The sequence below is a fragment of the Tasmannia lanceolata genome, unplaced genomic scaffold, assembly GCF_043159265.1.
Source record: "Tasmannia lanceolata isolate RefF3 unplaced genomic scaffold, GAP_Taslan_0.1 ptg000015l, whole genome shotgun sequence".
NCBI lineage: Eukaryota > Viridiplantae > Streptophyta > Magnoliopsida > Canellales > Winteraceae > Tasmannia > Tasmannia lanceolata.
The window spans coordinates 22,390,233-22,417,383 of NW_027518692.1; the positions used below are offsets into that span (position 1 = coordinate 22,390,233).

At 40.3% G+C, this 27,151-nt stretch overlaps 2 protein-coding genes across 2 annotated transcripts in view; both read left to right on the forward strand.

The window, feature by feature from the left end:
• Nucleotides 1-15,412, forward strand: part of LOC143845418 (ATP-dependent protease La (LON) domain protein) — a 29,014-nt gene extending 13,602 nt beyond the window's left edge. The window contains exons 4-10 of the mRNA XM_077353745.1: nucleotides 10,656-10,768; nucleotides 10,875-10,940; nucleotides 11,179-11,280; nucleotides 11,658-12,210; nucleotides 12,810-13,015; nucleotides 13,804-13,967; nucleotides 15,021-15,412. Coding sequence (XP_077209860.1) covers nucleotides 10,656-10,768; nucleotides 10,875-10,940; nucleotides 11,179-11,280; nucleotides 11,658-12,210; nucleotides 12,810-13,015; nucleotides 13,804-13,967; nucleotides 15,021-15,156 — 1,340 coding nt within the window. The 3' untranslated portion in view covers nucleotides 15,157-15,412. The remainder of the gene's footprint in view (nucleotides 1-10,655; nucleotides 10,769-10,874; nucleotides 10,941-11,178; nucleotides 11,281-11,657; nucleotides 12,211-12,809; nucleotides 13,016-13,803; nucleotides 13,968-15,020) is intronic.
• A 7,561-nt stretch (nucleotides 15,413-22,973) lies between these two features.
• Nucleotides 22,974-23,276, forward strand: LOC143891853 (uncharacterized). Its single transcript, XM_077396361.1, has one exon. The coding sequence runs from the start codon at nucleotides 22,974-22,976 to the stop codon at nucleotides 23,274-23,276; it is 303 nt and encodes a 100-aa protein (XP_077252476.1).
• Nucleotides 23,277-27,151: the final 3,875 nt, after the last annotated feature.

The following is a 27,151-nucleotide window of genomic DNA, read 5'->3' on the forward strand; positions in this document are numbered from 1 at the left end:
ATTGCCTGCTTCCCGGCTAATAGGTTGCCATCTTCCGTTTTAGATGGATCTTCCCCTTTCTCCATCTTACCTTCTTAAGGGGATCCCTTTCCCATCACTCCACGGTTCTTAAATTTTTTTTCTTCGAAAGATGACAATTTTATTGATACTATGGAAGATACATTGGTGACCAGAGGTCCCAACGTGCAATACATAGAATCAATTAAGGATGGCCAGGAGCATACTCCTAGACCAGTTAAAAGCAACGAAGAAAATCTACTAATTCATCCACTACAGTGAGTTTCCCCCGTCTAGGCACTGCCTACCTGCTAGATAACTATTTTACCTCCCTACTATCTAAAATCATAGCCTAGATAGACTTCACTGCACCCTCAAACTCCAAAGCATTACCCCAAGACCCCCAACAGTACGAATCCAACAAAAAGTGCCATATTTGGGGGCCTTTCATGCAAGGCTTTCCTCAAAACAGATTTGTCATCACCATCTAGATAGTCATTTAGTTTGGTGATCTAGGTAAACCAACAAAACCGGAGGAGACTTAAACATGCCATGCTGAGTCAGGGACTCTAGCAGATATACAACCCCTAAAAACGGGATCAGGACTTCCTGAGGGTCGCTCATCGCCAAGACTTCCTCCATTATGCGACAACCTACTGTCTTAAAGTGGAATAGCTTTTGTCTCCATCGAGAACAAGGTCCGATCCTCGAATTCTTGATGAAGTCCCAGCATGAGATAGAGAGGGAGAGCTGACAACTTGGGGAAGCTGGTCTTCCCGGATCCTCAAGGGAGGCCATTCCTATTTTGTTAACGATCCTGCCTTCAAACTTAGATGGAGAGAGCCTTTTAATAGCAAAACCAAGGGCTATAGAGCCTTGGACCTTCCATTCCTAGGAAGGAGTACTATGATTCTGACAATACGCCTCCCTAACAATCAATGGAAATACAAAATCAAGCCATCCGGCTACTTTTAATTGTCATAGCCCTTTTCAACCCCGGGAACCCCAGCTATAAGTCTAGTTATAGATAGGGCCAAACCTAGGAGGCTTGGATTTTAAGAGTCTAATCAATTGGCTAAGTTTCTTTTTTGCACCCGGTTTGGAACCCAAGATAGTGCTCATCTTATTCATGATGAAATGATCTTGGGACCTTAAACCCTGACTGGGAAAGTTGAATCTTTGTAAAGGCCGCCAAGGGCGCGATTGACGAGGCTCTTCCTGACAAATGAAGCCTGCTTCCGTCTGGTGTGAGGGGTAGGTTTCTTGGGACTTACCAACGAACCCAAATGATCTTCCTTTCACAGTTCAGGTCCCATCAAACCTTGTTCTGGACTAGCCAACGGCTCTTTAGGCCTCCCAGCAAGGAATTTTGAATTTGAATTTGAAATCCCAAAATGACCCAACTGTTCACCTGACAATGGCTTTGGGGATGCCGTAGGCCGATCCGCCGCTAAGGGTGAACCAGATTCCTGAATGGGAGATTCAGAGGTTTCCTTTGAGAGTTCAACCCCAATGGGATAGAACTGATCAAGGATTTTCAGTCTTACACCAGAATAAGGGAAGAGCCATCGAGGGGCTAGAATCTTAGTTGAAATGAAGCTTATACAATTCTGATGGTTGCCATCCATCTTGGTTTCTACAACCTTGCCAAAGAGCCCTCCTAAAGCCTCCACCGTAAAAATAGCCCAGGCATGCAAAGGGATGCCATAAAAATGAACCCAAAGCGCCTCCTCTCCTTGAATAAATTCCTTTTTCCATGGTGAGAAGGAGACTAGGTGGTTGTCCAAGGCCGCAGAACCCTCAGCAATGATCTGCGATGCCTGCAATTCTGAATCAAACATAAAAAGAACTTCATCCTTTGCCAGTAAAGAAGGGCAATGTAATGATGGGATCTCCCATGACACTTGTGCCCAATTCCACAGCTCCTGCAAAGACTCATTATGGTGTTTCTTTTTTCCGATCAAGCAAGATCTGAGAGAACCTGATCGCACATCCACTTCTTGCCCTGAAATAGATAAAGTTGGAGGTGCGTAGTTTCTGTTGCGATAAGTTTTACCCGAGTCAGGCCAAAGGTTATCTTCAACATCCTTAGGTTTCACCCTGGGGGTCGAGGAATCCATTTTAGTGATGATCTAGTCGAATGACACCAGCGACATTCGACCCGCCATTTAAAGTTTAGGTAATGACAAGGAGAACAAAACCATGCCCCAATCCCTTGGACATGTTTGGATCTCCCTAGAGATACTCCTTCCCCACCTCTAGGAGGAAGAGTGGAGGGAATCAGTCTAGCCTGTGGGCATCTTCTGCATCTAGACCGCCATCCAATGTTATGATAGTGACATTCATGGCATTGCCAATCCTCTTCCCTGGGCATTGGGAGGTTCCACAGTTTTTAAATTGTGTCCGCTTTTTCCATAACCGTTCACCGGGCCCTGATAAATTGGATCATCGGGCATAGAGATGTGTCTTTCTGAGTTATTCTCGCACCCAGAAAGGCTATCGATGTTACAACTCCTGATTGCGGCGCCTATATGTTTCCGCCGATGTCACCTTCTTTGAGTCAGTCTCCTTTACTGATCCTGCTATGAGCAGTCATATTCTTCTCGACTCTCAGGTTCCCTTACCTCTTCCTGTCTTACGTGACCCTCTAGACTCTCCTTCTGCTCCATTGGAGGTGACTTGGGTTCTTTTAGCTCCGCCTTGTCCACGAGTCTATCAACGTCGTCCGAGGCCGGATCAACCAACTCTCCATCCATCTCAGCCCGAGGCATCCTCTTCTCAGCGGGAGATACCACCTCCTTCTCAGGTACCTCTTCCTCCTCTTCCCTGTCCTATTACTTCCTTAGATTCACCTACTGTTTCCCGTACGCATTCCCGTACTACTGCACATCCTATTTCTTTTGTTGTTTCTTATGATCATCTCACCCCCTCGTTTTGCAGCTTTACCTCGTCCTTATCTTCTGTTTCTTTGCTCAGGTTTGTACCTGAGGCTCTTTCTCACCCCGGTTGGCGTGCTGCTATGGATATTGAGATGGCTACTCTTCAGGCCAATCATACTTGTGATTTGGTTCCTCTCCCTCCTGGTGCTCATCTAGTTGACTGTCGTTGGGTATTTGACATAAAACACTTGCCAGGTGGGACCATTGAGCGCCTTAAGGCGCGTTTAGTTGCCAAAGGCTATATACAGACATTCGGGGTTGACTACACCGAGACTTCCACACCAGTTGCCAAGATCCCATCTGTGAGAGTGTTTATCTCCCTCGTTGTCATCCGATGATGGTCTCTCTATTAGCTTGATGTCAAGAATGCCTTTCTCCATGGTGACTTAACTGATGGCTATATGGATCAACCTCCTCGGTATGTTGCTCAGGGGAGATGTCTTCCTCAGTGTCCCGACTTTTCAAATCCTTTTATGGGCTCAAACAATCTTGAAGGACATGTTTTGGGAGATTTAGTGATGCTATCATGCGCTTTGGCATGAAGCAATGTGCAGTTGACCACTATGTTTTTAGTCGCTGTTCTGATGCTGCGCATGTCCTTCTCATAATCTACGTGGCTGACATTACTATTACAGGGAGTGACACAATTGGCATATAGGGGTTGAAGGCCTTCCTATAGGAAGAATTTTCCACAAAAGACCTGGTGTGTCTAAGATATTTTCTGGTAATTGAGGTAGCTTATTCTGGTAGTAGTATCTCCCTCTCGCAGAGGAAGTATGTGCTAGATTTGTTGGAGGAGATAGATTTCATTGGTATGAAACCAGCTGCGGTTCCCATGGACCCAAATACAAGATTGCTTGCAGATGTGGGAGACTTGATGATGACCCTGGAAGGTACCAACGACTTGTTGGGAAGCTTATTTATCTCATAGTTACTCGTCCAGACATCTCATATGTATTGGGGTAGTCAGCTAGTTTATGAGCGCGCCACACACCTCCCATTAGGCCGCCGTTATTCAGATTCTTTTTTTTGAAAAGCGCGCCAGAAAAAGGCCTGCTATTCAAGAAGCATGGGCATGAGAAGTTAGAAGGTTTTTGTGTTGCAGATTGCACAGGGTCTCCAGTAGATAGGAGATCCACCACTGGATACCACACCTTTGTTGGGGGGTAATCTAGTGTCATGGCGAAGCAAGAAACAAGACATCATTTCCAAATCTAGCGCAAAAGCGGAATATCGAGCCATGTCACATATGAGTGGAGAGGTTATCTGGTTGCGCTCTCTCCTATCTGAGATTGGTTTCCCTTCATCACTTCCAGGTCAGCGTTATTGTGACAATAAGCTTGCTATTCACATTGCTACCGATCCTGTTTTTCATGAGAGAACTAAGCACATAAAGGTAGACTGTCACTTCATACGCCAGAGAATACAGAAGGGCGAGATATGCGTTTCCTTCACTCAATCTGTGGAGCAGCTATGTTTTTACCAAGTCTTTGAGTAAAGCTAAGCTAAATGATATTTGTAACAAGCTATATATATATATATATATATATATATATATATATATATATATATATATAGAGGAAAAGGATTGTACACTCGAGCGTACCAAGCTTATGGTACGCTCGAGTGCCCCAATCACATGGATCCCACATTTTTTGTGGTGATCCAAAGCATTCCTTTGCAAGGCCCTATCATAGATAGGGTGTGTACAAAAAATCAGCTCCATTGAATCATCCTAACCCCTCCAAAAGTGGAGGGCAAAAATGGGCAGCTTTGTGGTCTGTCCATTTTGCCCTCAACAAATGGATGGGTCAGGATGATCCTATGGAGCTGATTTTTGGTAAACACCCTATCTATGATAGGGCCTTTCAAATGAATGTTTTGGATCATCCTAACAAAGTGGGCCCATATGTGATTGGGCACTCGAGCGTACCATAAGCTTGGTACGCTTGAGCGTACAATCCTTTTCCTCATATATATATATATATATATATATATATATATATATATATATATATATATATATATATATATATATATATATAGGAAAATGATTGTACGCTCGAGTGCCCAATCACATGTGGGCCCACATTTTTAGGATGATCCAAAGCATTCATTTGAAAGGCCCTTATATAGATGGGGTGTGTACCAAAAATCAGCTCCATAGGATCATCCTAACCCATCCATTTGTGGCGGTCAAAATGGACAGACACTGTTTGTCCACAAATCTGCCAATTTTTGCCCTCCACTTTGTAGGGGTTAGGATGATTCAATGGAGCTGATTTTTGGTACACACCCTATCTATGATAGGGCCTTGCAAATGAATGCTTTGGATCACCACAAAAAAATGTGGGACCCATGTGATTGGGCACTCGAGCGTACCATAAGGTTGGTAAGCTCGAGCTTACAATCCTTTTCCTCATATATATATATATATATATATATATATATATATATATATATATATTCCAGCTTGAGGGGGAATGTTAGAAGTGTATATGTGCCTAAGGGCAAGATGGTCTTTGTGCTATGTTCTTCTTTATATAATTGCATAAGAGAGGGGGAGCTAATCTCCAACTCACTTTTCTCTTCTCTTCTTCTCTTCTAATAGAGCAAAAATGCAAAATGAAGTCTAATGAAAAACCTGCCCATCGTTCGCTGGAGTGACACGAGGGGCTAGTTTTTTCGGAAAACTTTACAGTGAAAACTTTTTAGGAATGCAAAAGGCTGTGAGCTAAAAGGTTCGAGAGCAGAATACCAAGAAACCCAGGATGCATGTTGTGAAAGAATCTGCTTGTCTAAGGATACAAAAGGCTTGGCGAATGCATGTTGCCAAGAGGGTATGCAAGGGATTACTTTCGTCAATCACTATTATCCACAATTGTATGCGAGGATTTGCATCGCGATGAGCGTTCAACTTAAAGCGGCGAACAAGAGCCGCACCGGTGGACCAGGGACTATTCTAACAGTACGTGACTCACGTTACTTGAGAGTTCAGAAAGTACCCATCATCCTTCAAAGTTGGTCTCGCCTGAAGTTAGCCAACGAACACTGTCTGAGGATCAAACAATTAACAAGCGTTATTTAGTACGTATGGAGGCGATGAATCGTTCTGCATAGTCAATAGGAGTTTCAGGTAATGCCAACGGATTGAAAATTCAACTTGAAGAGCTTACAAGGCAACTACAAAAATAGAAGCAACTGAGGATTGACAAGGAGAGACTGTTAATGGGAGAAAATTCAGTGTTGTGACTGCGTTGCAAGAATCGCATTGCCAGTTCAAGGAACTGGCCATGCGCCTAATAAAAGAGCTGGAGTCTTTGAAAGGAGAGGATGTGCAGATCAGAAAAAATATTTCCTTTGATACATGCTCAACAAATTTGCCAATCATATCTTCTGGACCCTTTGCGAGTCTCTACTATTTAATTGCGAATGTGTGAGCAAATGTCTATAAACCTGAGAAGCGGAGGGGCCGAATTCCTTTCTGTATGAAGTATGAACTGACGTGGTATAAGGATTACCTCGCGAGCACTTTCTGATCACATCACCTCAAACAATTGACATGAGTGCCCGAAGTTACTTGTGCGATGGAAATACTTGGTCCACTGGAAAGGACTACTATTTGCCACACGCACGAGGATCACAACTTAAAAACTCCCACACGATGTTTACGATTATGTTTGACGGGGTCGAATTCTTTCAAGCAGGGGATTATGATGGGGAACCGTCCCTGACCCCTTCATTTTGGAGTGCCTTTATCAGTATTACTATTAACCATATTAATAAAGGGGTGTTACTATTCCCTGACTCCTTCAGTTTTGAGTGCCATTATCAGTTTTAACCATATTAATAAAGGGGTGTTACGACTATGATCAGTGAGTTCACAGATTCATGTCATAATGCCTTTAGGTGCCAATGACCTTTTTGAATTATTAATATTTGGCCTTGTGGCATATGCATGGCATAATAATGACATTATGTCACTTAAAGGCAATAGGGCCCACCCTATAAATTCCGTGTGATTTTGATAGGGAATAATCCTATCCATGAGGAGGTTAAGTTACTAAAAGAGTTAGTTTCCTTTTGCAATTATGTCTAATTTATTAAAAGAGTTAGTTTCTTTTTGCAATATGTCTAAATTACTAGAAGAGTTAGTTTCTTATTGTTGCAACACATGTTTCATAAATAGAATTAGTTTCTATTTTAATTATTGATATCTTTAATTGAAAAGTCCTTCCATAGTTTCCGTCTTGGGGTTGTTTTTGGTAAGTCGTTAATTATGAATAGTTGATTTATTTAGAAAATATTGAGTTAAAATAAGATTCTAGTTTCTAAATTAGTTAATAAGTCTTGTTTTAGTATGTCATGGACTAAGAGCATGGTTTTAAATTTCGGCCAAAATTTCGAAAAATCGATTTTTTTAAATTTAGTATTTAAATTTGGTTCAATTCTACATAAGGAAGGAGAGATTGAAGAGGATGTTAACCATAGAATAAGAGTAGGTTGGTTGAAGTGGAAGCTTGCCTTAGAAGTTTTGTGTGACCGTAAAATCCCTACCAAGATGAAGGGAAAGTTTTATAAGACAGTTGTGAGGCCAGCCATGCTGTACAGCTCAGAATGTTGGGCCTCCAAGAAGCGGCATGTGCATAAGATGAGTGTAACGGAGATGAATTAAAAATGAAGACATTTGTAAAAAGGTGGGGGTGGCACCAATTGAGGAGAAGATGAGATAGCACCGCTTAAGATGGTTTGGACATATCCAACGCAGGCCTTTGGATGCTCCAGTGAGAAGAGGCGACCCGTGTCAAATTGATGGAGTAAAAAGAGGTAGGGGCAGACCGAAAACAACTTGGGTTGAAACAATGAGGAACGACTTGATAGCTAGGAAGATAACAAAGAACATGACCTTGGATAGGATAGAATGCAAGAAAATGATCCACGTAGAAGAACCCAACTAGAGCCAGGGTTAGAGCCGGGTAGATTCCTTTCACCTTCTTTATGAATTTTTTCTACAGGATTCATTTAGCCGACCCCAACTAGTTTGGGACAAAGGCTTTGTTGAGTTGAGTTGAGTTTAGTATTATTCCGAAATTTTGGAATTAATAAAATAATACTTTTTTTATTACTGGATTTCGGCCAAAATCTCAGTTTCGCCAAGGCCGGAACCGAAACCGAAATTTAAATCCATGACTAAGAGTCTATATAATGTAAAGGCCTGTGGCCACGAATTTAGGGATGAATGGATGATTATTGTTGAATGAAGCTCTTTGCTTCAAAGCTATGGGTGATTACTTAGCCTTGGTGAAGACCCCCTTGTGGGTATTGTGTTTTATTTCTCATTTTCTTTTCTCTGCATACTAGCAACCCACAGCATCACATCTGCCCCAAAGAATCCAGGTTTGGATTTTCTTTTTACCTTCTTCTCCTCATCCCCTGCAAATTTCTTTCTTATTTTCTTTGAAACCCACAACACGTTGCCTTAGCCTTATCTTTACCCTCCTCCAACGAACCAAACTTCATATCTTTAAGACTGCCGACAACAGTAGTTAGCCCTGCACCGCCTATAATTTAAACCAATTTTAAGAATTGGTCAAGATGACCTTTTCCAGCCCATCGCATATCCCTGTAATTTAAACTAATTTTAAGAATTGGTCAAGATGACCTTTTCCAGCCTATCTCCTATCAAGAAACCCTCTGAAACATTTGACCTTTAAACCCCTGCAACCCTCTAAAGCCCACGATATCCTTTCCCCCACCAGAAGCCAATCTTTAGGAGCTGTCCATACTTCATATCTTTAAAAACCTATAACCAGTCATTTATTCCTTGTGAAACCCTTCCTAAATACATTTCCCCCTTGACCAGTAACCTTCTAGTATTTTCTAAATCCTTACAACACATCTTCTTTGACTGCAAGCCATTCTAGACCCTTTCTTCAATCCTAACAGTCCCTGCACACCATTCTTCCACTCTAGACCCTTTCTTTAATCCTAACAGTCCCTGCACACCCTTCTTTCACCTTGAAAACATGCGCTTACCCTTCTATCTCCTACTTGAGCCCAAACCATTCATAAAACATTTACTGCAGGTAATTTACCGGCCTGTTACAGTCATCTTTAAATCTCACCAGTCCCTTCTATACCCCTCTCCAGTCCCTGAATGCCATCTACAGTCCTTAACCACCCGCCTACTTATCTATTCCTATATAATCTTCACCTTGACCCTGAATATTAACATTCAGTTGGCTGTCCTATGTTGACATGATATCAGAGTTTCATGGTTAATGATCTTTCCTTACCCATCCTACGTCAAACTGGAGGAGATCAAGTAGCATCATGCAAAAAAGTGAAGAAAATGATAGTTATCCTCTATGATTTGTGGACACGGACACGAGTGTCGCGTGTCATTGTCGGACACGACATACCCCCAAAATTTAGAAACGGGGACACGGCTAAAATACAAAGTATATATAATCATGAATTGTCGATACGGATTCGTGTGTTGAATTTCGACATGGATACGAGTTAGAAGAATTAATAATAAAACAGGTAAACATAATGGTCAATAATAAAATTGAATGTCACCCTTGACTTGGTACAAAAATGTGTGCACACGCCCACATTAAGTCTAACACTTCTAGCAATACCTTTAAAAGTGTCCAAAGGAGTGTCGACACGCTTGTCGTGCCGGACATGGCCGGACATGTGTGACGGCAATAAATTCAAAGTGTCGGCTAAATCATAGGTTATCCTAAGGTGTATAAGGGTGGTGGTGGTCACATTACTGTCTGATGCAGTGTAAATAGGCCCTTTAAATTGAAATTTGGAGAATGAAGGATGTCCTATGTCACATTGGAGGTGATCAAGTAGCATCAAGCCAAAGAGTGAAGAAAATGATAGGTTATCCTACGGCATACAAGAGGTTTTTAGGGCGGGGGGGAGTAATTTTTTTTATGTATTTTGATGATTATATTTGTATTTTTGAAATATTTTTGTTGGAGTTTAGAAAGTCCATGTTTTGAGAGAAGATGGGGTTGTCTGAAGCAAGGTTGCCAGAGCGGGAATCGAAGGCTCCCAGGGAAGAATCCTGCTTCCTTGGTCTGAAGCTTCTAGAATTTCTATTTTAAATTGTGGAGGTTGAAATTGAAGTAGGAAGTAGGAAGGTTGAATTGGGATTGATTTATAATTAGAAACAATTTCGGATAGAGTTTACTTTGGAATTTTTTTATAATTTAGAAGGATTCTATCTTGTTTAGTAGGACTGTATTAGAATTATGTTAGAGTTAGAAAGTATCTAGGATTAGGAGTTCTTACTTTGGGAAGGTTTTGTTGTAAAAGGCCAAATATGTGGTCTTTATAAGGGGTCTTTTGCCTGGTTTTGTAATCATTACGAAATTGAAATTTATAAAAGTAGTTTTTGGTTTTCTTTTTGAGATTACCCTCCTTGTCATTTATTGAAGCATGTGCTTTGTTTTGTTTTGGGTTGAGTTTAAGTTTGAGTCTTGTGATTATTATTCTATTTCTACTGCCATGGCTTTTGTTTTACTTAGTCATAACAATGTTTTTTTTATTTGCAACATACACTTCAGAAATGAGTAGAGTTTGGAATAAAGTCCACTTGGAAAGTTACATGTATATAGGCCCTGGCCCCACTAAATCATCGTAAGTACATATGCAATCTATTGTTTTTTAATTTCCTGAATTGGAAAATTTGCTTTTCAGGAGTAGTTTTATTCCCAGAAGCCACCCTTCCTCTAAGAGTTGTTCAACCTAGATTTAAAGCTGCTGTAGAAAGAGCACTAAACCAGGTTGACGCTCCTTGCACAATAGGTGTGGTATGTTGATCCCTCTTTTACAGCCTGTCCCATGCTTTGATATGTTTGTGGAGTTTTGCTCTTTATCCTCATGTAAATTTAAAAATGATTTGAGAACTTGGTTCAGGTTCGTGTTAATAGCCATTCTAATGATGAACGGTTTCGTTTTTCAAGAATTGGAACAACTGCAGAGGTATGGACCATAGTGCTTTTTAAAACTTTCTTCTACAAGACATTGTATATTCTCTGTTGGTTGACCATTTTTCAAATTTTTGTTTTTACCAAATACTAATTTGGTTAACTAATTTATCCATTTCCTAAGATGTAACTGTTCTTCTCCTGTCAATATTTCTGTGATGCATTTGCTTCTGGTAAAAAAAAAAAGATAATCCTATTTTGATTCATCGGTCTAGTCTCATGCTTTCCTTTAGATTCGACAATACCGGCGACTAGAGGATGGTTCACTAAATGTGGTTACTCGTGGCCATCAACGATTTCGCTTGCGACGCCGTTGGATAGATATAGAAGGAGCAGTAAGTTTCTGTTTGATATGCATATTGTGAAACTACCAATTACTCCAAAAGCTTAAGCCGTTGGAGATGGCGTTATTTAATCTTTTATACTTTTAACACTCCCCCTCACGTGTGGTCCCTCTTTTTAAGGTTGGCCTACACGTGGTACATGGGGCCCCTCTTTTGGGTTAGCCATTACATGTGGATTTTTAATATCAAGGAGTTTTGAACTCGGGACCTTTGCTCTGATACCATGTGAAACAACCAATTACTCCAAAAGCTTAAGCCGTTGGAAATGGCGTTATTTAATGTTTTATACTTTAGCACATCATTTAGGTTCTGCTTTAATGGTCCTTTAATAATCGATATGGTGTTGTATATTATCCCTATTTTGTCAGCCATATGCAGAGGTTCAGATTATCCAGGAAGACCTGCCTTTGAGAACTCCAAAAGATGCATTTGGACAGTTGGCTTCAGTTAGTAACTTCCATAATGGTAGCTTCGCACATGCGGTACCTTCACATGCGTCTCGTGGCAAACGGCATAAATACAATAATGAGGAAAACGATTCTGATCATATGTCTGAGGCTAGCACTGACAGTAATTATTCAATGAAAGATATGAGAATGCAGCAGTCTTCAATTGGTTCTAGTTACAGTCATGAAAGTATCGACGAGTCCACAAGTAGCGATGATGAATTTTTGTCTGGGTTGGGGTTTAGGTTGGGAAGATCTCATCCTGATAACTCGGAGGGGTCAAGGGAGCATTGTATTAGTGACAAAATGCATGAAAACGATACTGTTGGGCAGGGCACTGTGAAGGAATGTGAAGAATGGAAGAAGGTTTGGGCTGCGGATAAGTCAAAATGGTTGCGTAGGGCTCCAAGGTCTTTTTGGCCTCACTGGGTCTACCGGATGTATGATTCTTATAGTCTAGCTCAAAAGGCAGCTGGTAATATGACTGCATCTTTTTTCTGCTTTTGTGAAAGTATTTTAAGCTATGTAGGGCTGATTGGTGAACTAGCATAGGTTGTCTCTGGCAAGGTTTGAAATTTCGGGTTCACCATCAGTTTCGGCTGTGGCGAAACAAAAATTTTGGCCGAAATACTGAAATTTCGACTGAAATTCGGTAAAAGAAAATTTTTCATTAAAAGCCATAATTTCCTAAAGAATACGTATGGCCAGAATTTTGGAAATTTTGGCCAAAATCTGGGCCGACACCGAAATTTGCATTTCGGCCGATATTTAAAACCATGTTCTCTGGTCTTGTTTCACAGCATGTACTCTGATTTAAAAAAAAGAAGGGGGGAATCAATCTTTAGCGAAGCCAATTTTTTGTGACTTGGTTAAGTTAAATCCGGATATTAGACCATTTTCCAAGTCAAAACGAATACTTGAACATTGTTCAGGTGCACGGGTTGCTATTATTTGCTTGTTTACAATATCCTGTGGAATACACTAGAAAAAAGGCCATGATCTTTGGATTTTATATGGTTACACCTGGTTTCTTGTCAGTGAGTAGTGGTAATGACTGGTATTACTACTTTGCAGATATGTGGAGGCAAATAATTGGGGTTCCATGCATGGACGGTCTTATAAACAAGCCAGATCTTTTGTCATTTTATATTGCGAGTAAAATTCCTCTGTCAGAATCTACGAGGCAAGAGCTGCTGGAGATTGATGGTATTTCTTATAGACTGCGTAGGGAAATTGAGTTACTTGAGCGCTTTGATCTCGTTCGCTGTAAAACTTGTCAGGTAATATATGCGGTGTTGTTTTCAAAGCTTTTGAAGTTAGGTGCTAGAAATAATGCTGTTCTTTTTCTTTTTAGTTTTGATTGAACTTTTTTTAATTTTCCTTTTCTTGTAGGTAAATAAGTAAAAATCTAACCATTCAAAAAAAAAAAAAAAAGTAAAAATCTAATAAAAGGATCAAGATGTGGGTGTGCTTCCGAGTCCCAAACCATACATTTTAAAAATCCAGAAAATAGTAGATGTGAACCAAACCTTAGAAAAGAAAAACCAAGAACTAAACCGCCTTTAAAATACTTTCCAAGAAAATATGATCTTCCATAGATCCAAATATGCCCAAGCTATACGTTGTTTGGAGTGTGCCTGCGTCCACAGGAGAAGAGTTTCACTATTTCGGTTAATGGTTACAAAACTCTCATTCTTTTCTGTTAGCCAAGAAAACTCAACTTATGACATGTGACCCTAATACATGGATTATGCCCAAGCTATACGTTGTTTGGAGTGTGCCTGGGTCCACAGGAGAAGAGTTTCACTATTTTGGTTAATGGTTACAAAACTCTCATTCTTTTCTGTTAGCCAAGAAAACTCAACTTATGACATGTAACCCTAATACATGGATTATATATCAATGCTACTACGTCAAGAAATTATCGAAATATCCTCCAGCGCAAAACTGAAAATTAGTTTGTTGGGGTGCTGTATCACTACTTGAATACAAGACATCTGCACAACAATTTTCGTAAAACCTGCACAACTAATTCCCTTTGTATCTAAATTGGTTTCTGTTTTTGTAGGCTGTGATATCAAAGCGAAGTGATACGTTGGTGATGTCTAGTGATGGACCTCTCAATGCTTACGTGAATCCACAAGGTTATGTGCATGAGATCATGACTCTCTACAATGCCACTGGGCTAGCACTCATCGGACCTCCTGTTAGGGAGTATAGCTGGTTCCCAGGGTATGACATTAACCTTTATATTTAAGTTCATATACTACCATTAAGAGCCTTGCCCATTATTTCTTCACAAGATTTTTATGGCCTCCACAATTTGTGGAAAGGACTGAATTTTGCTGCATAAGTAACAAACTCCCCTACACCGGGCTATTGATTAGATGGTAAAGGTTTCCCAATCAATGTGATTTTAGGGTACGGCTCATCCAAGAGACGGTCTATATTAGTGAGCATGTGCACTAACTAGATGGCAGAGCTGGTCTAGACTCCTAGGGGCCATTTGGATACGCGGATGTTAGAATCTTGGATTTCGTCAAAATCCTGGATGGGAGACGAGAAGAAGGAGTCCGTCCATTTTGCTTCTTCCCCATCCTGAGATTTCTAAAACCTGGAAACATGGGATGGTCTCTTACTCTCTTGCTGATGGAAAGAAGGGCGAGAAATCAGAAAATGACGGCTGATCTCCTTCTTCTTTGGTCTCCCTCTTATAATTTTGAAAAAATCCAAGATTCTAAAATCCGTGTGTCCAAACAGCCATCCAAGTTTTAGTTTGAAAACAGTGTAAAAGAGAGTTCATGATCAAGCTGCTGTATGCTGTCAGGACAGTGTTTCTTTAATTTTAAGTAAGAAATCCAGGTTTTAGAAATCTCTCCCCCATCCTGAGATTTCTAATGCCTGGAAACATGAGACGATCTTCTACTCTCGCTCGACAGAAAGAAGGACGAGAAGTCAGAAAACGACGGACAGTCTGCTTCTTCTCTCAATTCCCGTCCAGGATTTTGGGGAAATCCAAGATTCTAAAATCCGCGTATCCAAACGGCCCATTAGTGTAAAGTTCATACACAGAATAGTTCCTCATTAGTCTACTGTTTTGGAGTGTCAAATTATAGATTTTGAGAAAAAACTCTGACAATTATATGTTTTTGTCGATGGTTTAATGACGAAATGGGTTCAAATCCAAGTATTTAAGATAAATTTTACCCAGAGGTTGAGGCTTCAACAATCTTCTCAAGAGCTTCTTTTCTGATGAGATTAAATGCTTTAAAACTGTTTTACCAGGTATGCATGGACAATTACCAACTGTGCCAATTGCGAGACACAAATGGGTTGGCTCTTTACGGCCACCAACAAGAATTTGCGGCCAAGATCGTTTTGGGGGATAAGAAGTTCTCAAGTAGCAGATGACTTGTGCTGAGAATCAGGAAAAGAATTTAACAGGTCATTGTTCTTCCCACCCTCTAAAAATGTAACTGTGTACTGAAGATGATTCTGTTGGAGTTTTTGTGTTACTCATCATTTGTATTCTACTACTGATTGCTTCTGAAAATAACTACAGTAATGGCATCTGTAAAATTTTTCTTTCTCCAAAATTTTCAGACATTGCAAGATTGCAGGCTGTTATGTACAGTAAGATGTTCTTGTTTGCATCATTAAATATGATAATTCTAAGACCCTTCCCTTGCCTATTTCCCCAATCAAGCCCTGTGCATTTCTCATTTACTTCAACATATAATCCTGCAGTGTTTAGTGCCTGCTGCAGCTTTTCATTCGCTTCTAAGATGGTTTTTTTCCCTGGACATTGAAGAGAATTCCTTTTGTTGCTCGGCTCCTTACTAAACCCTTACATCTCGTTCACTGAACCAGAGGTGCAACTCGGGCCGGGTTGTGTAAGGTTGAGACCAACCCTAAACCCAAACCAACCCAAGTTAGCATTGCTTCAACCCTAACCCGATCCAACCCGAACCTCGGGTTGAGGAGGGTCAACCCTAACCCAACCTGCTTTTGTATTTCTAAACCCTAACCTACCCGTCTAAAACCTGAATTTGCAAATTGGTTTGGGTTCGGGTTGCCCCGCGGTAAAAAGAGAAAAATACACAAAAAAGGATATTGGGTTCGGGTCTGGTTTGGTTGCCCAAGGCATCAACCTTAACCCAACCTGGAATTAAGTCAAACATAACACAACCCAACTCAAGGGAAGGCAAACACAACTCAAGCAGAAATCGGGTTAAACCTGTTGGGTTTGGGTTGGACCCGGCCCAAGTTGCAGCCTCATTTTATTTTTTCATTTATTAGTAGTCACTAGCACTATAAATTTTTTTTCCCATTCAAATCAAATTTTAAAAACGCAAACTGAACATATGATGGTGAGACTGGCTGATTTTGAATAGCGATTCTGAGAAATGTTGCCATTTTCAGAGTGGGATGACGACCTAATTATGGCTGACAAAGCTTGGAGCCTTAAAATTACAAAAGCTGAGGGAAGTTTCTGTTTAAGTGGAGGAAGAGGAGAGAGAATTTGGCAAAAATAAGAAGTCTGAGATTGGCACTACCATGTTTTAATAATTGCACAAACTCGGCTTGTCTTTTCTTTTTAATAATTGCACATCCGTAGGGATTATTCCCGCCCTAAATATTGGCGTGGGGATACACCCTATGTCATAAAAAAAAGATATAATGTTATCCATGTGGACAACAGACATGGTATTCTCTTTTTGTTAGACATTGGTGTGGCCTTTTAGTTTCGTTTTTGCACCACCCATCACTTTTCTTCTTTGCTTCAAGAATAGAGTGATCAACGTTGCTCTTATGAAATGGAATCTATGTAATGGCACTAATGAATCTCTGAAACCAAGCCCTGACATATTGCTCAGAGGATATAAATATACTTCATCAACCTACAAATCAATATCTTCTACCCAGGATAGAAACCTAGGGGAAGGACTCATAAACTTCTTTCACAAGGTCTCCATACAGGAATATTTTTGACAATTAACTATAGCAATGACCACTTCTTATTGGTAATGCTGCATATAACCATGGTTTTAAATTTCGACCGAAATTCGACCCAAATCGAAATCGGTAATATCCGAAACCTTTATTTCAACCATTTTGAAATTTCGTTGGTCTGAAATTTAAGGAATTTCACCATAAAAATCAGGATTTTATTCATTATTTAATATTTTCCAGAAATTTCAGCTGAAATTTTGTATGGGATAAAAGAACAGTATTTTTTATTTCGTTGGATTTCGGTTTCGCTGAGGAGCGAAACACATTCCGAAACCGAAATTTGAAACCATGCATATAACTACCACAACAGACTTCAGCTTAGGCATTAACCTAAAGGTCTCATTGTAGTCCATTCCATAGGTCTTGTGTAGCCTATTGAGTCAATACTTCACCGTGTATACCCATATTGCAACCCACGTACATATTTTTTTCCCCTCAAGCCACTTCACCAATTCTCAGGTTTGACTTTTCCTGAGGCAAATATTTCATCTTTCATCACCTTCTTCTAATTAGATCTAGGCAAGGCGTTTTGCAATCTCCACGAAACACTAAGATAAGAGTGCTGAGAGTCATCGCGGACTCTCCACAGCGCCAGAGGGGATGGGCTAGTGTGGTCAGTTTGGCCAGTGCGGACACTATAGTTTAGTTTATCTAGGGGTCTGTTCAGAGAAGGAGGCATGTGGCTACTTTGTGGCTGTTTTGAATGAGTTAGAATAGGATTCTTAATTTGTTTGGGCTGGAGTAGTTTTGGTTGTTTTAGGTTTTCAAGGAGAAAATGGAACGTGTGACAGTTTTGTGGTATTCTAGTTAGAGTAGGATAGTGATAGTTATGCTTAGTGGGAATTTTAGTCCTAGTGTATGTGTTGTGTTTGGTGATTGCTTTATAAAAAGGGCATGAATTCAAGAAAAGAAGTTTTCTCTCTCCTTCCAGTTTGTGTTTTTTTGTTCTTAGTGTTTGCTTCTTGTGCTTTGATCTTGATTTTCTACAAGTGGTATCAGTCACCGGTCTGGGACTGGTGAAAGGTCGTCGAAGGCATCGGTTAGGGACTGGTGAACGATCATCGTAGGAAGCCACTAGTCTGGGACTAGTGAATGAAAGCCAAAGGAAGAAGATCAGACAACCGGCCAGGAACTAGTGTAAGTGTCGATCGAAGCCGGTCAGGGATTGGTGTACGTAGCCGTAGGAAGATCAAGCCTCTAGGGACAACATCCGATACGTCTTGGCTTAGGGATCAGACGTCGAAGTTGTAGACCCGGGATCCGGCTTCAAGTTTGACACTCGTAAGAAGCTCCATCAAGGAGTTGGATTTCGACAATTCTGTCAATGGGCCGGATTGGGAAATTGAATAATACAAATTATTCTATTGGAAGTCTTGCACAGAGTCATATCTCTAAGCGCAAGATCTATGGGAGATAGTGAATGGTGCAGAAACTACTTTTCCCAATTGAGGTGCCGAAACCTCAGAGGTTATGAGGAAGGGAAAGATCAAAGCCGGTAAAGCCATTTTCGCATTGAAGGCTACCATTCAGAGGGATTTTTTCCACTATATTTGAGAGGCCAAGACTTCGAAGGAAGTATGGGATGTCTTCGCCACTTTGTTTTTAAAAAACAAACGATGCGAGATTGCAGATGCTTGAAAACAAGATAGGCTCCATATCTCAAGGGAATATGATGATTATCAAATATTTCATGAAGGTGAAGATGACGAAGTGTCCAAACTCGAAACTCGGGACAAAGACGAGTATGTTACAATTGTGGTAAGCCGGGCCACTTTTCTAGAGATTGTCGTGCACCAAAGAAGAAGAAAGAAGAATGTGAGACTGCAACATCTGAAGTTTCCCAGATGTATAATAGTGATGATGAGTGGAGTGCTTTTCTCTTCATCGAAGAAGAACATGATGATTCGTGTGAAGTAGTTCTTACGACTACAGAAGTCATGGATGTCGCTAGCTAGTTTGGAGGACACAAGCAATTGTAACCGAACAATTGATTTGGGATGTCTGAATCACATGATAGATGTTATGTTCGACAATGATTCTAGCGGAGGTGATGTCGAATCAACACAACCTCAGGAGGAGGTGATTTCCAGAGAAAAAAGCACAGAATGTCTTAAGTCTGCAGATGTGGCATATGCATTAGTTAAAGAAGTCGGTATTACCTAACCGACATCTTTTGAAGAAGCCTAAGGTGTTCCTGAATGGAAGGAATCAATAGAAGATGAGATTCTAGCCTTGAAGCAAAACGAAATGTGGGATGTAGTACTACTACCTATTGAAGTGTCACCTTATTCATGTAAGTGGGTGTACAAGGAACCAAATCCGATGGATCGGTAGAGATTCAAGGTGAGTTTTGTTGCTCGAGGATTCTCTGAGAAGTATAAGCATGATTACGATGAGAGATTTAGTCTAGTAGCCAAAATTACGAAGGTTCGTGTGTTCGTAGCCCTTGCTGCTTTCGAAGGACTGAGCTACAAGAAGTTTGCAAAGTTCAGAAAGGAGCTTGGCGTGAGATGTAGAGAGCGTTGAGGGGGAGTATTGAGATGATTCCTGGTTAAACTAGGACTAGTTGTTTCTAGAAGTTTTAACCATAGTTCAGTTTGTCTACGAGTCCGTTTAGAGAAGGAGACATGTGGCTATTTTATGGTTTTTTTTGAATGGGTTAGAAAATGATTCTTAATTTGTTTGGGTTGGAGTAGTTTTGGTTGTTTTAAGTTTTCGAGGAGAAGAGGGAAGGTATGACTGTTATGTGGTATTCTAGTTAGCGTAGGATTGTGATAGTTATTCCCAGTGGGAATTTGAGTCCTATTATATGTGTTTGTTATTTGATTTATAAAAAGGTCATGATGCCACACGTTAATAGGCAGTAGAGTGAAAACGTGAGATAGATAAGAGTAGTGGGTGTAATTCTTTGAATTGATTAAGTCAAGAGAAGTTTTCTCTCTCCTTGCTTTATGGTTTTTGTTCTTAGTGTTTACTTCTTGTGCTTTGATCTTCATTTTCCACAGAGAGAGAGAGCTTCAAAAAGGGACATGCTGGAAGAATCTTCATTTTCCACACAGAGAGAGAGAGAGAGAGAGAGAGAGAGAGAGAGAGAGAGAAGAGAGAGGATAATATCATCGAGAGAAAAGATAAATCTTAGATTTCAACAAGAACTTACTAAACATGGCTACATTATCCTTCCAATCAACAATCCATTGAAATGTCTGATCAATACGCTAAACTTGTTACCAAGTGGATCAGAAAAACAAACTTGAAAGCGGCTGGAATCTTCTTAACTTCTTCAAAGAGGATAAATGCATGATCCAAAACCATTGAAAAAAACTACTAATAGAAAAGGGGGATGATATTTTCACCCCCCTGCAGTACGCATGCGCCCCCCTTCTTATAACGTGATTTGACGTAAGGTGGGCGCATGCCTACTGGGGTGGGTGGCGTGTGAAAATATCATCGCCCAAAGAAAAACTCTCCACCTTCTTTCCACACGTAAAAGAAGTTGTTGCACCAAAAAAAGAAGTCGTTGCAACTCTCTTATTTATCAACAAGTGATAATAACTTAATAAGTAGCTGGCAGTTAATGCAGTTGTCATTTTCACTCCCCCTGCATTAGGCATGCGCTCCCCTTATTTGACGTGAAGAGTAGTCAACTTTAACACTTTTTGACTTCGAATCAAGTTATCAGGGGGGCGCATGCGTGATGCAGGGGGGGGGTGAAAATATCATAATGCTGGCCAACATCAACCCAATAGTAGAATTTAAAATTCTAGAAAATTGAAAGATGCGAGTCAAACAGTACAAAATATTTTCTAGAAAAACTTTATGCACATACAAATAATGTTGTCAATCAGCCTACGAAAGATTTAGGGCAGTGATAAATCAACTCCCTAAATGGATAAATCGGCTCCCCATGTGTCTATCACTTTCCTCTTTCTCTCTCTAACCTAGAGGAGAGAGAAAGACACATGGGGAGTCGATTAATCACTCCCCAAGATTTATCTAAAATACAGTGGGGCCCATATTGTTTGGCCCTCACTGTAGAAACGGTCGACCACATTCGTCCGTTGCTGACTACTTTAATTGTGACACCATGTGTTTGAAAATTAAACCATTGAAATAAACATTTGTTTTGTCATTTTCACATTCCTTTTTATTCAACAAAACGAACCATAATTAAAAAACCTTTCTATTTAAAAAAAAAAAAACCGTTAAAAACAATATTATTATTTGGAAAAATTGCCAATGGGGGCATCAAAACACGAGAATTGCCAACAGGGGACACACTTTTGAAAACTTGCTAGAGAGGGGCGAAATGGGGGTTTTCAAGTCTCTAAAATCAAACTCTCAAAAGGGGTTTATCAACCCTCTATAGAAAATTTTCAAAAGTGCGTCCCCCGTTGGCAATTCTCGTATCTTGATGTCCCCCGTTCGCAATTTTTCCTTATTATTTCTAGCAAAGATGTAAAAGAGGGTTACCCATGTAAATAGGTGAAGTGAAAGATTTTATACGGTGTTTGGCAGACTGGCAGTAAAGTCTACTGTTTTTCAAACAGTACAGCGGGGCACACTTCATAGGATGATCCAGACCATTCATTTAAGTTGTATCTTGTAAATCAACCCCATAGGATGATCCTAACCCTCCGACATGTAGAGGGACAACATATTATGGAAATCTAAATAGATCGGAGGGTTAGGATCATCTTATGGAGATAATTTACGGGTTACAACCTATTTACGTTGTGGCCCAACAAATGAACGGTTTGGGTCATCTTATCAACTAGGCCATTCCGCACTTTCTGAAAAATAATTGCGGCCAAACCATAAAAAATGGGTAGTGATATTCCCCCCGCTCTAACGATAAAATCTCCCCCTTCAACGTTACCCGTTAGGGTTTAGAGCCAAAGAAGGGGGTGAATTTATCGTCAAGCAGTGAACCATTCTCACAGAAACCGTTAGGGGGGGGGGGGGTGTCAATTTATTTTATCTTATCATAAAGCCAACTTGACTATATAATTCATTATTAAACTTTGTAACTATCTTCATGACTTGCCGACCTTACCTAAATTACAATTTTAACCATTTGAAATTATTATATCCATAAATGATTTCGACCATAGACATTGATTTTCTTAGCATAAAAAGAATACAAAACAAATAAGACCTTAAAAAAAGAAAATAAAAAGCTTCTAAACAATTTTAAAAATTTATTATTGAGCTCAAAATTATAAGAATTCGCATAGAACAAGATGAATCTATAGCTACATCGCTCAGATTATGCAAGGACTGTGATTTCTATATTGCAATGGTCATGGTAGATCTATTATTTGAATGGCCCAGATTGTCCAACGTACTACCAGATGTAAGGTGAAGATGATCTTTCGGTAGCTGCCTAATTCAAACAGAAAATTAGCCACATTATCACTGTCAAAAGAAGAACAAAAGCCTGGCCGATTTTTTAACTTTGTGACCGTATGTGCGCTGCCGTCATGAATAACTATAAAAGCCGCCTCCGAAGTCAAATATACAGGCCAAAAGTCTAAAGCTTACGCTCTGTCTTTAAAGTCTAATGAGAACCTCTGCCTATAAATCCATAAGTATAAAACCATGATACCCTCCCCCCGGCCCCTCGAAACGGATAAAATCCCCCCCCCTTTAACGGTTTCCGTGAGAATGGTTCACTGCTTGAGGATAAATTCACCCCCTTTAATGTTTTTCCATGGGATTTTATCCATTTGGTCCCCCGGGGGGGGGTGTATCTCTACTGAAATCCGAAATCTACGAAATGTCAGATTTCGGTTAGATTGAAATCGAAATGTACTGAAATTGCTGAAATGTACAACATTTTGGTTGAAATTGCTGAAATTCCAGCAATTTCGGCCAAACTTTTGGGAAAATGTTTTTTTTTTTTTACAAAATTTCGGTCGAAATTATTTCGGCCCGAAAAACTGATATTTCGGGGGTTTCTAACGAATTTCGGTTTGGCTGTGTCCGAAATTTATACCGAAACCAAAATTTAAAACCATGTTATGACTTATGAAACATTTCCAAGTAGTTTATGTAGTTCATTAAAAAGTAAGGGATCTTTTGGTAATTTAACATTAACGCACGCATTATCTTTATATCTTATTATTATCTCCCATCTTGCCTAACCCTTCTCTATATAAAACCTCTAAAGTGGTCTCTCTTTTGGTGTGTTTTATATTTTATCTCTTCTAAGTTCTAACGAAAGAGATGACGACCACATCGCCGGAATCTGACAACACGGCATCTTTGTGCCCGGTGGATTTATGGTTTGACCTAGATCAAGCTCTGACGCCGGCAGAGAACTCCGGCAGGATCCCTTCGCCGGAATCCTTGGTCACCGGCATGCCGGCGGTTTTTATATCCGGGTTTTGTACTGTGTGCATGGAGGAATTGAAGAGCGGCAAGCGAACCCCCTGCTGCCACGTGTACCATGCCACTTGTATCCTCAACTGGCTAGCTCTTTCTGACTTCTGCCCTCTCTGCCGCTCTCTGATCAGGCCGGAATACTGACAACAGTCTAATTATTTACTATTTTCCGGCACCGGAGATTTGATTCTCCGACCAACTTTAGGTTTTTTGAGATCAAGTAGCAAGACCATGACTCCGTGTACATGTAGCATATGTGATGACCAGGACAAAGATCGATCTCATGAGATTGAGGAGTGCAAATATCAATAGCTTAAAGATATCTTCAAAGATGTATTTTTCATCATATGCTCGATCAAAGGTATAGACTATAGAGTCCTCGACCATGGGGCTGGACTTCTGATTATCAATATTGATGGACCCATCTTAGCCTTTTGTTGTTTTCAAAAATGTTGTTCTACAATTTGTTTTTTTTTTTAGGGAAATGATTTTAGCACTCCATTGTTTTTGATAATCATCTAGCATTTAAAGGTCTGTGCTAGCGCATGTTATCAAAACATTGAGTTTTGATATTATTTCCTTTTGTTTTTAGGGAAATGATTTCTGCGCTCAAGTGGTGTTTAGTGTTTTGATAAACACCGCTCCAGTTGTTTGTCGTGTAGTATTTAAAGGGTATGTGCTAGCGCATCTTATCAAAACATCTTAGCCTTCTGTTGTTTTCAAAAAGTTGTTCTACAATTTTTAGGGAAATGATTTCAGCACTCCATGTTTTGATAATATTCGTCTAGCATTTAAAGGTCAGTGCTAGCACATCTTATCAAAACATTGAGATCATCTCCCTTTTTATTAGGAAAATTATTTCTGCGCTCAAGTGTTTTGATAATCATACATGCGCTCCACTTGTTTGTCGTGTAGTATTTAAAGAGGATATTACGGTTCTTAAAAAGCTATTAAAACCCTTTAAACACTACAAGTGTGTTTATCAAAACCCTTGAGCGCATAAATCATTTCCCTTTTTTTAGGGCCCCGCCCATACCACACCATAGGATAATCCAAACTGTCCATTTGATGGGCCATAAACGTAAATAGGATGCGTCCCAAAATATCATTTCCATAGGTTGATCCTAGCCATCCGATCTAAATAGAAACTACATCTTATGCAACCTCTATAGATTGTAGGGTTGTGATCATCCTATGGAAATGATTTTTGGGGCACAACCTATTTACATTGTGGCCCATTAAATGAATGGTTTGGATCATTCTATGGAGTTGGTCGTATAGTAACATTAAGGCCCAATCGTAAGCCCCACCGATATTTTTTCAAATTGACGTGTACCGTCCACAACATAGGATGATCCAAGCCGTCCATGGTTTGGATCATCCTATGGTGTGGTTCGTACAGTAACATTAAGGCCCAATTTAGGCCCCACCCATATTTTTGAAACTGGAGTGTACCGTCCAGACCATAGGATGATCCGAGCCGCCCATTTGATGGGCCATAATGTAAATGGGTTGTGCCCCCAAAAGGGTTGGCCCATCAAATGAATGGTTTGGATCATCCTGTGGTCGTACAGTAACATTAAGGCCCGTCCACAACATAGGGTGATCCAAGCCGTCCATGGTTTGGATAATCCTATGGAGTTGGTCGTACACTAACATTAAGGCCCAATCGTAGGCCCCACCGATATTTTTCAAATTGAAGCGTACCGTCCACAACATAGGATGATCCAAGCCGTCCATGGTTTGGATCATCCTATGGTGTGGTTCGTACCAATTTAGGCCCAATCCATATTTTTGAAAATGAAGTGTACTGTCCAGACCATAGGATGATCCGAGCCGTTCATTTGATGGGCCACAATGTAAATAGGTTGTGCCCCAAAAATCATTTCAATAGGATGATCACAACCCTACAATCTATAGAGGTTGCACAAGATGTAGTTTCTATGATCGGAGGGCTAGGATCAGCCTATGGAAATAATATTTTGGGACGCAACCTATTTACGTTTATGGCCCATCAAATGGACGGTTTGGATTATCCTATGGTGTGGCATGGGTGGGGCCTACGTTGTTCAAAGATGGGCCTACCATTCCACCAACTGTTTCTGTTGGGCCCACCAACTGTTCCTGTTATGTGTGTGTCTGGAGAGAGAGAGAGACCGGTCAAATGGTGGGAAAACGTTAGCCAGCCGTCAGGGTGGGGGGGAGGAAATATCAGCGCCCTTTTTTTAATATCAGATTATCAGTTGACTTTTCGTGGGAAAATTGCCCTTTTTTCAAGGCTACTGATATTTGCGCTACCATGTTATGATAATGAGAAGAACTCACCTTGTCTTTTATTTTTAACCGGCTGCCGAGAGCTTTTTGGGAATTGCAGTAGCTCTTAATAGTAGTGAGAATATAATTTGCCTGGGATTTGCTAGCCAATTTTGCAGAAAGCCATTTCGCAGCTGGCATTTCCATGTGAGAACAGCCAAGAATAAGACAAAATATGTCAATAAGTCAACCTTGGCTGTTCTGACATGCAAAAGCCATCCACAAAATGGCTCTCCGCACAATTGGCTAGCAAATCCCTTCTGATTTTGTTCCAATTCTTCATTTTGAAATGACATCCTCGCTCTTGTTTTGATAGTGTCTTGTTTTTAGACTTCACCTATGTTTGGCAATCACAACTCAACTCAACTCAACTAAGCCTTTGTTCCAAACTAGTTGGGTCTGCTACTGAATTCTTTAGAAAATTTCATGAAGAAGGACCTATATTGGCAATCACAATTCCAAAAAAAAGAGAGAGAGAGAAAGAAAAAAGAGAGAACTATCCATGTATAGAAGTATTTAATAAAGAGAGTAAGGGTGTCAATGGACCCAGTCATGGATCCAAAGATCCTAACGTCGATGGACAAGATTTGGGCACAAGAGCTAGATTCAACAGTGTCCATTGGATCCAGAGGGCATCTTAGATCCGAATAGAGGGCAATAATGTAAGAAATAGAGAAATGATATCTGCGCCAAGTGTTTTTGATAAACATGCGCTCCACTTGTTTGTCGAGTAGTATTTAAAGGGATGTCAGAGGATATTACGGTTCTCAAAAAGCGCTTAAAACCCTTTAAATGCTAGACGACAAACAAGTGGAGTGCATGTTTATCAAAACAGTTGGCGCAGAGATCATGTCCCAAGAAATATCCTTCATATTTTCTTTCATTTAAGTCAATTCATGAGGGGTATTTTCTTAACATTTAAAAAACCTACTTAAGATAGACACAACATTTCATTTTTCCACTTACCGTTTCGATGATAATTCTCCTCTCTCATGGTTCTTCCCTCTTTCCTTTCCTTACCCTAAGCCCAAACTGTGTTCAAAATGAAATGCATTGTGACCAAGACATATGTAGATCCAATCCGAAGTGGATCCATGGAAATGAGGAGGTCCTTTCTCTACACACTAAAGTATTTAATAGGGGAAGCGATATATTTGCCCCCTCTTTGTACTTGGGGACACCCCCCTCTAGTGTATTTATGACCACTCTTTTACACTAGAAGGGCTGTCCCAAGTAAAAACAGGGAACTCTTATGGGCGTGGCTCTTTGGCTTAAAGTCATGGGTATGCTTCCCAGTAAAGTGAGTTCGAATCCCCCCCGGGTTTACCCGATGCGCGTGGTTTATTGGTGATTTTGTGCGCATCCGTAGGGAATAGTCTCGCCCTAAAAATTGGGGTGGGGATACCTTACGTCATAAAAAAGAAAAGAAAAAAAGGAGTGATAAATCAACTCTCATATATCATAAATTGACTCCCTATGTGTCTCTCTCTTTAACTTAGAGCAGAGAGAAAGACACACAGGGGGTCAATTTAAGATATTTGGGGGTACGTGACCATGTTTTGATAATGGGAGAAACCCAAGTTACGTGTAAAGGGCAACAAGCTTTTGGTAGGACCCCGCCCCCTTATTTCGGGTATTCCACCTCTATTAACATATTTCTCAAAAGAGTGGTGGTAAATTCACCCTCTTCTAGGATAAATTCACCT